Raw genomic sequence first — 12442 nt, forward strand, 5'->3', positions numbered from 1 at the left:
TCTTGTTGTGCTTCTGTGTTTTTCCTGTGTGCGGTTAGCTTAGCTTAGCTTAGCTTAGCTTAGCTTAGCACAAACACTGGCAGCAGAGGGAAACTGTTAGCGTGATGCAGACAGTCCTGATCAGCTGATATCAGTGTTTATCAATCAGCTGATGGATAAATATCAGATCACTGTTTTACTTCCAGAGTGAATCGTCCTGATCAATGTTTACAACGTTTACAGTCCAGATCAAAACAAACATGTTGATGTTTACTTTGTATAAATGATTACTGGCAGATGTATCTGTTATTGATTACCTGTCAGCCTCACTGATCAGCATCAGCTGTTCTAACTGGATCCATGTTCTCACACTGAGGCAGGAATGTAAACAATGCAGATTAAATCTAATAATTAATATATTGATAACAAATAAGTGAATATTGATGCTGAAGACTGTCAAACAACGACAGTTTGTCTCCATCACTTCCATTAGAGCACATGTGGAGGACGGTTTAATTTCCAGTATGAACTGGAGGAATGATCCCAGCAACTGTTACCATGGAGACCTGAGTGCTGGTTAACACACGGTGTCCTTTATTAATGATCACAGACGGACGTTCAGCAAATAAACTGGAGGAACAATAATATTCAACTTTATATGTAACTGTAGTTCAGACGGCCGCCAGCAGGGGGAGACAGAGACAGAGTGTGAGAGAGTGTGTGTGAGAGTGTGTCTAAGTGAGTGTGTGTGAGAGTGAGTGTGTGTAGTAGTGAGTGTGTGAGAGAGTGTAAGACTGTGTGTGTGTTTGTTAGTGAGAGTGAGTGTGTGTGTAAGTGAGTGTGTGTGTGAGTGAGTGTGTGTGTGAGTGAGTGTGTGTGTCTAAGTGAGTGTGTGTTAGAGTGTGTGTGTGTGTGAGAGCGTGTGTGTGAGAGTGAGTGTGTGAGAGTGAGTGTGTGTGAGTGAATGTGAGTGTGTGAGTGAATGTGAGTGTGTGTGTGAGTTAGAGTGTGTGTGTGTAGTAATGAGTGTGTAAGAGCGTGTGTGAGAGTGAGTGTGTGTGAGAGTGAGTGTGTGAGAGTGTAAGAGTGTGTTTGTGTGTGTGAGAGTGTGTGTGAGTGAGTGTGTGTGTATGTGTAAGTGAGTGTGTGTGAGTGTGTAAGTGAGTGTGTGTCTAAGTGAGTGTGTGTTAGTGTGTGAGTGAGAGTGAGTGTGTGTGTGTGTATGTGTAAGTGAGTGTGTGTGAGAGAGTGAGTGTGTGTGAGTGAGTGTGTGAGAGTGTGTGTGTGTGTCTAAGTGAGTGTGTGTGAGAGAGTGAGTGTGAGAGTGAGTGTGTGTTAGAGTGTGTGTGATAGTGTGTGAGTGTGTCTAAGTGAGTGTGTGTGAGAGAGTGAGTGTGTGTGATAGTGTGTGAGTGTGTGAGAGTGTGTGAGTGTGTGTGAGTGTGTGTGATAGTGTGTGAGTGTGTGAGAGAGAGTGTGTGAGTATGTGTGTGTCTAAGTGAGTGTGTGTGAGAGAGTGAGTGTGTAAGAGTGAGTGTGTGTTAGAGTGTGTGTGATAGTGTGTGAGTGTGTGTGAGTGTGTGTGAGTGTGTGTGTCTAAGTGAGTGTGTGTGAGAGAGTGTGAGTGTGTGTGTGTCTAAGTGAGTGTGTGAGTGAGTGTGTGAGAGTGTGTGTGTGTGTGAGAGTGTGTGTGTGTGTGAGTGAGTGTGTGTTAGAGTGTGTGTGAGTGAGTGTGTGTGAGTGTGTGTGTGTTTCCACAGTCTTTGGTCTCAGATGTGTCCCTGCTGACCAGAGACAGGCGTCTGTCTGACTCACTACCATCATCATCATCATCATCATCATCATCATCATCATCAGGGTTTGATGAAGAGTAAAACTACAGAGACCTAGAGTGAAGCGTCAGAGCTGCAGCCATTATAATATAACTATCACTGGTTATACTGGTTATAATATAACTATCACTGGTTATACTGGTTATAATATAACTATCACTGGTTATACTGGTTATAATATAAAATATCACAGGTTATACTGGTTATAATATAACTATCACTGGTTATACTGGTTATAATATAAAATAGCACAGGTTATACTGGTTATAATATAACTATCACTGGTTATACTGGTTATAATATAAAATATCACTGGTTATACTGGTTATAATATAACTATCACTGGTTATACTGGTTATAATATAAAATATCACTGGTTATACTGGTTATAATATAACTATCACTGGTTATACTGGTTATAATATAAAATATCACAGGTTATACTGGTTATAATATAACTATCACTGGTTATACTGGTTATAATATAAAATATCACTGGTTATACTGGTTATAATATAACTATCACAGGTTATACTGGTTATAATATAAAATATCACTGGTTATACTGGTTATAATTTAACTATCACAGGTTATACTGGTTATAATATAAAATATCACTGGTTATACTGGTTATAATATAAAATATCACTGGTTATACTGGTTATAATTTAACTATCACAGGTTCTACTGGCTATAATGTAAAATATCACCGGTTATACTGGTTATGATAAAAAACGTCACTGGTTATACTGGTTATAATGTAAAATAACACTGGTTATACCGGTTATAATATAAGATATCACTGGTTATACTGGTTATAATATAAAATATCACTGGTTATACTGGTTATAATATAAGATATCACTGGTTATACTGGTTATAATATAAAATATCACTGGTCATACTGGTTATAATATAAAATATCACTGGTTATACTGGTTATAATATAAGATATCACTGGTTATACTGGTTATAATATAAAATATCACCTGTTATATTGGTTATAGTATAAAATATCACCTGTTATATTGGTTATAATATAAAGAGGAGCTCACAGGTTTATTTACTTTACCAAAACACGTCTGTATCAGTCAGATAAACAACTTCAGAAACTAGACAATAAGAGCTTTAAAGAACATTTATCCAATACATTAATAATAACATGTGACTATATATAATAACATGTGGTTATATATAATAACATGTGATTATATATAATAACATGTGATTATATATAATAACGTGGTTATATATAATAACATGTGGTTATATATAATAATATATGGTTATATATAATAATATGTGATTATATATAATAATATGTGATTAAATATAATTACATGTGGTTATATATAATAACATGTGGTTATATATAATAACATGTGGTTATATATAATAATATATGGTTATATATAATAATATGTGATTAAATATAATAACATGTGGTTATATATAATAACATGTGGTTATATATAATAACATGTGATTATATATAATCACATGTGATTATATATAATAACATGTGGTTATATATAATAATATATGGTTATATATAATAATATGTGATTAAATATAATAACATGTGGTTATATATAATAATATGTGATTAAATATAATAACATGTGGTTATATATAATAACATGTGGTTATATATAATAATATATGGTTATATATAATAATATGTGATTAAATATAATAACATGTGGTTATATATAATAACGTGGTTATATATAATAACATGTGGTTATATATAATAACATGTGGTTATATATAATAACATGTGGTTATATATAATAATATGTGGTTATATATAATAATATGTGATTAAATATAATAACATGTGGTTATATATAATAACATGTGGTTATATATAATAATATGTGATTAAATATAATAACATGTGGTTATATATAATAACATGTGGTTATATATAATAATATATGGTTATATATAATAATATGTGATTAAATATAATAACATGTGGTTATATATAATAACGTGGTTATATATAATAACATGTGGTTATATATAATAACATGTGGTTATATATAATAATATGTGGTTATATATAATAACATGTGGTTATATATAATAATATATGGTTATATATAATAATATGTGATTAAATATAATAACATGTGGTTATATATAATAACGTGGTTATATATAATAACATGTGATTATATATAATAATATATGGTTATATATAATAATATGTGATTAAATATAATAACATGTGGTTATATATAATAACGTGGTTATATATAATAACATGTGGTTATATATAATAACATGTGATTATATATAATAATATATGGTTATATATAATAACATGTGGTTATATATAATAATATGTGATTATATATAATAACATGTGGTTATATATAATAACATGTGGTTATATATAATAATATGTGATTATATATAATTATATATGTGGTTATATATAATAATATGTGGTTATATATAATAATATATGGTTATATATAATAATATATGGTTATATATAATAATATGTGATTATATATAATAACATGTGGTTATATATAATAACATGTGGTTATATATAATAATATGTGATTATATATAATTATATATGTGGTTATATATAATAATATGTGGTTATATATAATAATATATGGTTATATATAATAATATATGGTTATATATAATAATATATGGTTATATATAATAACATGCGGTTATATATAATAATATATGGTTATATATAATAATATATGGTTATATATAATAATATATGGTTATATATAATAACATGCGGTTATATATAATAATATATGGTTATATATAATAATATATGGTTATATATAATAATATATGGTTATATATAATAACATGCGGTTATATATAATAATATATGGTTATATATAATAATATATGGTTATATATAATAACATGTGATTATTTATAAGCTTATAGAATATAGATATATTACATCTTAAATCTTCAACACATCATCAAAAACAGTTGCATCACTATAAATTATCCTCCACAGTTTAAACTGATCAAGTCAAACATCATTCTCTCCTCCTCTTCTTCTTCTTCTTCCTCTTCCTCTTCCTCTTCCTCTTCTTCTTCTTCTCTCTTTGAATGTGTTTTTTCTCTGAGTGACATCAGGGGGGTGGCGGGGGGCGGGACTATCACCTGTCTGTCAAAGCCTTCTCTTCTTCTTCTCTTCCTGTCGAGCTCTTTGACAGATAGGTGACAGTTTCCCACAGTTCATCAGTCCTCCCTCCTTCTTTCCCTCCTTTCCTCCTTCTCTTTCTCCTCCCTGCCTCTTCATCTCCGTCAATCCTCCTCTTCCCTCCTTCTCTCCTGCTTCTCCTCCTCCTTCCTCCTCCAATCCTTCTCTCTTCCTTCTTGCCTCCTTTCATCCTTCCTTCATCCTCATCGCCTCCCTCTTTCCTCCCTCCCTGCCTCCTTATTTCCTTCCTTCTGTTCTGGTTTTTACTTTCTTCTTCCTTTCATCCAACCTTTATTCCTTCCTTCCCTCTTTTATTTTCTCCTTCCTTCTTCTCCTCTTTCCTCCCTCTCTTTTTTCTTTCATCCTTTGCTTTCTCCTTCTCACTCTTTCTCCCCCACTCCTTATTTCCCTCCTTCTCTCCTTTCTTTTTGACCTCCTCCTCCTCCTCTTCTCTCCTCTCCTCTCTCCTTCCTCCTGGTCTCTCCCTCCTCCTCCTCCTCCTCCTCCTCCTCCTCCTCTTCCTCCCTTCCTGTCCTCTCTGTTGTTTTGTTCTCTGTAAGGTGACTCTCGGCTCGTTGACACCTCGGCTGACAAAGACCAGAAAGAAAAGACAGAAACACAGAGAGAAGAAGAGGTGGAGGAGGGGGAGGGGGGGAGGAGGAGGAGGAGGAGGAGGAGGAGGAGGAGGGGGGGGGGGATACCTGACACTGGTCTTTTATCCTGGTCTCAGGGAGGTGTCGCTCTCTCAGGACTTGTGAACACAGATCAGTGACGTCGTGTTTTTATGGGAAACTGAAACCTGCTTCAGTCTTCTTCTTCTTCTTCTTCTTCATTTTCTTCTGTCTCGTCTTCTTCCTCTTCTTCGTCTTCTGTCTCCTTCTTCTTCTTCTTCTTCTCTCTGATTGTTTGCTGGATCAGTTGTTAGTAACGTTTATTATATAATAATATTAAAGTTCTTCACAGGAGTAAAACAGTCGGATTTAAGATACAATAAAGGAAACAAACAGTAAAACATAAACAACAACAACATAAACACAAACAGTGAACTTGAGGAGATGAAGGTCAGTCTGAAGAAACGACGACCAGTCAGCACTGGTCAGGAGACGTCAGTGTTACTGGTGATGTTGGGACGACCAGAGACTGAGGCAGCTGTGAATAAACATCTGTAGATACCTGAGCTGCAAATACACTACAGAATACACACACACACACACACACACACACACACACACACACACACACACACACACACTCACACACACACACTGACCTGTGTGTGTGTGTGTGTGACCATCTGGGGTCCATGTTGGTTTTTTAACTTGAACATGTTGGATTTTGTTTTCTTGTCTGTAATCTGTCAATAAATCATATTTAATCACATATAAACCTGCTGAGAAGCTGAAACACACAATCAATCAATCAATCAATCAATCAATCAAACTTTACTGGTACAGCACCTTTCATACAGATGACTGACAGCTGATAATAAGATGTAAACCGTAAATTAAATATAAATATAAGACTAAAACACGAGAAATAAAACCTACAATAATAATAATAATAATAATATTAATAATAATATTAATAATAATAATAATAATAATAATAATAATAATAATAATAAATAAAAACTAGATCAAATAGAAACACGTGCTCACATCAGATATTGATTTCATGCAGGTTTCTTCTGTTCACTGATCAATAACAACTATTGATGAGACGTCTGTTTATTTGTCTTTTTATATATTTGTTCCTAAACATTTAGTTTTTATATTTTTATTCTATGTTTTGATTTAAATTCTTTACATTATAAATGTATTTTTGCTGTGTTCTGATTGGCTGATGAAGCGACAGACAGGCAGAAGACGACAGACACATTCCTTCACAACCGCCTGTCACTCCGCCCGAAGCCCCGCCCCCTGTCTGGTGATCGGCAGGTCATACAGCCAATCACCGGGCAGAGGGCGGGATCTGGTCACACATGGGGGCGGGGTTTGGTCCCTGAGGGGCGGGGTCTGGTCCCGGAGGGGCGGGGCTTCAGGCTGGGACTTTGCGCTGCTTTTGTCTCCAGTTTTTCTTCTCCGCTGCGACTTTTCCTCAACTTTGGAAAGAAACACAAACACGGAGCTCCACCTGTGCGGATCTGCCTGCTCCGTGTGCGCGTTACACCTTTATGGATTTATTTATTTATATGTTTATATATATTAGTGCGCGTGTGTCGGGACCCCCCCCCTCCGCCCTCCAGCCGACCCACCGACCCTTCTCCGCTCGCCAGTCCGCCGCTCGCAGCTCCTCCCTCGGCCTCGGACGCAGCCGCGCCCCGCTCCTGTGTCCTGGAGGAAAGAAGTGCAGGCAGAGAGAGGAGAGAAAGCTCCGGGAAAGAGCCGGAATAAAGGGATGAAAGTTGGTGCGGAGGAGGAGGGAGGTTAGAGAGGAGAAGCGGAGCCGCTGACCGACTTCAGGACTGTTTTTTCCTCTTTTTAAAACTTTTTTCTGCTCCAGATTTTCGGCCTCCATCTTGGAAAGTTCCCCTGCATCTCTTCATCACTGTGATTCATCCGCAGGAAAAGTCTTCCTCTCTTTATTTTCTTCTTTCTGGACTCTTTGGGCTCCAATGAGGCGCGCGCGACCTACTGAGAGCGAGCCCAGCTGACGTCAGTGATCAGTGATCGATATGGAGGCTCAGAGGGCCCCGGGACGGGCCTCCTGCTGCGGGCTCCTGCTGCTCCTCCTGCCGCTGCTGCTGCTGCGGAGCTGCTGCCGGGCAGAAGAAGGTAGGAGCCGAGTTTGACCCTCAGCTGCTCCCGTACTAATCAATACACGTCAATACATGTGATTACTGCCTCCTCACAGGATCAATACTCGTATAATAATATCATATCAATAACTACCAATAATAACAAAGAAGACAAATCAATAAATCAGAGCTGCAACTCTTATTATGGATTAAAATAATGAACGTTTTGTGACGTCACAAGTCTTCTTTTGTCCAGTGATCAATAAAAATCAGTTTATTATAAAAATGGAAGAAAAGTAGAAAAGGTTCAGATTTAATCACTGAAAGCAGCAAAAGCTCTTAAAATGACTGAAAATCAATAATTGATTAATTAAAATGTATTAATGGATCAATCAATCAATCAATCAATCAATCAATCAATCAATCAATTTTTATTTATATGGCGCCAAATCACAACAAAAGTCATCTGAAGGCACATTTCACACAGAGTAGATCGATTTCAACCAGTAAGTTAACTGTTAACAGCTGGTTTATAACTGGTTTATAACTGGTTCATTAAACTGGTTTATAACTGGTTTATAACTGGTTTATAACTGGTTCATTAAACTGGTTTATAACTGGTTTATAACTGGTTTATAACTGTTTATAACTGTTTATAATTGGTTCATTAAACTAGTTTATAACTGGTTTATAACTGGTTTATAACTGTTTATAACTGTTTATAATTGGTTCATTAAACTAGTTTATAACTGGTTTATAACTGGTTTATAACTGTTTATAACTGTTTATAATTGGTTCATTAAACTAGTTTATAACTGGTTTATAACTGGTTTATAACTGTTTATTAAACTGGTTTATAATTGGTTTATAACTGTTTATAACTGGTTCATTAAACTAGTTTATAACTGGTTTATAACTGGTTTATAACTGTTTATAACTGTTTATAATTGGTTCATTAAACTAGTTTATAACTGGTTTATAACTGGTTTATAACTGTTTATTAAACTGTTTATAACTGGTTTATAACTGGTTTATAACTGGTTTATAACTGGTTCATTAAACTGGTTAATAACTTGTTAATAACTAGTTTATAACTGGTTTATAACTGGTTTATAACTGGTTCATTAAACTGGTTTATAACTGGTTTATAACTGGTTTATAACTGTTTATTAAACTAGTTTATAACTGGTTTATAACTGTTTATTAAACTGGTTTATAACTGTTTATAACTGTTTATTAAACTGGTTTATAATTGGTTTATAACTGTTTATAACTGGTTCATTAAACTGGTTAATAACTTGTTAATAACTAGTTTATAACTGTTTATAACTGGTTCATTAAACTAGTTTATAACTGGTTTATAACTGGTTTATAACTGTTTATTAAACTGGTTTATAATTGGTTTATAACTGTTTATAACTGGTTCATTAAACTGGTTAATAACTTGTTAATAACTAGTTTATAACTGGTTTATAACTGTTTATTAAACTAGTTTATAACTGGTCTATAACTGTTTATAACTGGTTTATAACTGGTTTATTAAACTAGTTTATAACTGGTTTATAACTGGTTTATAAGTGGTTTAGAACTGGTTTATTAAACTAGTTTATAACTGGTTTATAAATGGTCATTAAACTAGTTTATAACTGGTTTATAACTAGTTTATAACTGGTTTATAACTGGTTTATAAGTGGTTTAGAACTGGTTTATTAAACTAGTTTATAACTGGTTTATAAATGTTCATTAAACTAGTTTATAACTGGTTTAGAACTGGTTTAGAACTGGTTTAGAACTGGTTCATTAAACTAGTTTATAACTGGTTTATAACTGGTTTATAACTGGTTTATAATTGTTTATTAAACTAGTTTATAACTGGTTTATAACTGGTTTATAACTGGTTTATAATTGTTTATTAAACTAGTTTATAACTGGTTTATAACTGTTTATTAAACTGGTTTATAACTGGTTTATAACTGGTTTATAACTGGTTTATAACTGGTTTATAATTGTTTATTAAACTAGTTTATAACTGGTTTATAACTGGTTTATAACTGGTTTATAACTGGTTTATAACTAGTTTATAACTGGTTTATAACTGGTTTATAACTGGTTTATAATTGTTTATTAAACTAGTTTATAACTGGTTTATAACTGTTTATTAAACTGGTTTATAACTGGTTTATAACTGGTTTATAACTGGTTTATAACTGGTTTATAATTGTTTATTAAACTAGTTTATAACTGGTTTATAACTGGTTTATAACTGGTTTATAATTGTTTATTAAACTAGTTTATAACTGGTTTATAACTGGTTTATAACTGGTTTATAACTGGTTTATAATTGTTTATTAAACTAGTTTATAACTGGTTTATAACTGTTTATTAAACTGGTTTATAACTGGTTTATAACTGGTTTATAACTGGTTTATAATTGTTTATTAAACTAGTTTATAACTGGTTTATAACTGGTTTATAACTGGTTTATAACTGGTTTATAACTGGTTTATAATTGTTTATTAAACTAGTTTATAACTGGTTTATAACTGGTTTATAACTGGTTTATAATTGTTTATTAAACTAGTTTATAACTGGTTTATAACTGGTTTATAACTGGTTTATAATTGTTTATTAAACTAGTTTATAACTGGTTTATAACTGGTTTATAACTGGTTTATAATTGTTTATTAAACTGGTTTATAACTGGTTTATAACTGTTTATTAAACTGGTTTATAACTGGTTTATAACTAGTTTATAACTGGTTTATAACTGATAACCTGGTATCGCTCATCTCCACTCGCCTCAGTAACGATCATGTGACATTAACTGAGCTCCTGATGCAGCTGTGAGCAGGTATTGATCCTTCATGTAACTGACGGTGATCAATGTTTGATTGATTACAGTTTAATGAAGTGACGTCAGCTGATGTTTAGTTAATCAGTTAAATGTTGCGACAGGATCAGACTGATCAATATGTTCACAGAGAACTACACTGATAATCAATAATCATCCTGTGTCTCTGACTGAATGTTTCCTGGTTTCTTTATTCTCTCTGACAGTAAACGACAGTTTTCACCCTTTCTGACGTTTCACAGACCAACGACTAATCGATCGATTGATCGATTGATTGATTATCGGTTAGTTAGTTTGAAGGAGCAGAGTGTGGTAAAGTGTTTCTGGGCAGATGTTCTGCAGCTGGATCAAAGGTTTCTATTGATCAGGAGGCTTCAGACGATGTTTCACATCAGACTGAACAGAAGTAACGAAGTTAAAGCAGTTTTATTGTTTATTGACTGAACCTGCAGCTTGTTGATCAGGTTACTCATCTTCATCATCTTCAGATCAGTTTACTCGTCTTCATCATCTTCAGATCAGGTTACTCATCTTCACCACACACCTGTAGCTGAACTAGCTCCGCCCCACCACACACCTGTAGCTGAACTAGCCCCGCCCCACCACACACCTGTAGGAAACGTCCCCACGAAGACAGAAAAACAAAGAGCTTACTGTTAAACCTGTTTAACTGTCTTTATGGGGACCATCGATTTAGACCAGAGTGAGGACGTTTAGTTGAAATGTTTGTGCTTGTGATTTGGTGTTGTGGTAAGTGACGTCATCGCAGCACGCAGGAAGTGATTAAATATGACTCCTCATTGGTAGCAGTCCTGCAGCTCAGTACGGAAGCCCAGGAAGGACAGAAAGGTTTGAATCTGGAAGCAACTGAACACTTCATGTGTAAACTGACATATTATATCAGTTTGAAGCTTCGTATCCAGCGAGTCCAGATGTTCAACATGAGTCCTCCTCACAGCTCGGCGAGTCTGAGACGACGTTCTTCCGTCACTGATATGTGAACGTCAGACTGATTCTCTGACGGACGAGCTGCAGCTGGACGTCGGCCAGCGCGTTCAGAGCGTCTCTGTAAAGAAGTCAAACATCAGCGTCGACTGTCTGAACACAACAGAGACAGTAAATCAGAGGTGAACTGAGACTGTTGATGTGATCAGAGCTCCGTGTGAAGTGGTGATAGATCGTAGAATAAACAGAACATTCAGAAGTTTCTGACTGGTTCCCAGTCAGCTGTCTGAATCTGTCCTTTAACAACCTGCTTTTGTTCACAGTTAAACAGTTTTCGATGTCATTTCCTCTGCAGAGTCCAGCGCTGCTCAGTGAATAAACTCCGGAAGTTAATTAACTATATTTAAGCAGTAATAGCAGGATTTAAGGAGACTATTTTTACCTTCGATAATCGTAGAAAATGTCACCAGCAGCACATCTCTGTCAACTAATCTGATGATCGTTATCTCGATTTAAAGCGTCCAAAACCCCAAAAAACCCAAAAACTCTCATTTCCTGAGCAAGAGAAGAGACTCTGGATGAAATAACTTCAACCATTAACGGGTCATTAAGATGGTTTTTAGACGAATCGTCTTAAACGCAGCGATGCTCGGTGGCGGTGAGGTCACCAGGACGTCACTCAGCTTCTATGTGTGACGAGACAGACGATAATTATTATTATATTAGTAACGCAGGTGTCGTTGTTGTGTGATGAACGTAAGACGGTCGTATGTAGAGACTCTGTTAACCCTTCGTATCCAGACGTACTTCCTGCAGCTTCTACTGAAACTGTTTCTACTGAAGGAAAAGTTCCAATAAAAACTGTCTGAAGTTGTTTCAAGATGAAAATAACA

General features: G+C 34.6%; 1 protein-coding gene across 2 annotated transcripts in view; it reads left to right on the top strand.

Annotated features, from left to right (window-relative positions):
• The first annotated feature begins 7027 nt into the window (after positions 1–7027).
• LOC137173987 (ephrin type-B receptor 4b-like) overlaps positions 7028–12442 on the top strand; it is a 35862-nt gene continuing 30447 nt past the window's right edge. Inside the window, exon 1 of one of the 2 annotated variants that reach the window (XM_067578932.1) lies at positions 7028–7790. In XM_067578932.1, coding sequence (XP_067435033.1) covers positions 7691–7790 — 100 coding nt within the window. In that variant the 5' untranslated portion in view covers positions 7028–7690. The remainder of the gene's footprint in view (positions 7791–12442) is intronic. The other variant, XM_067578931.1, reaches the window with a different exon arrangement.

The sequence above is a fragment of the Thunnus thynnus genome, chromosome 22 (genome assembly GCF_963924715.1).
Source record: "Thunnus thynnus chromosome 22, fThuThy2.1, whole genome shotgun sequence".
Taxonomy (NCBI): domain Eukaryota; kingdom Metazoa; phylum Chordata; class Actinopteri; order Scombriformes; family Scombridae; genus Thunnus; species Thunnus thynnus.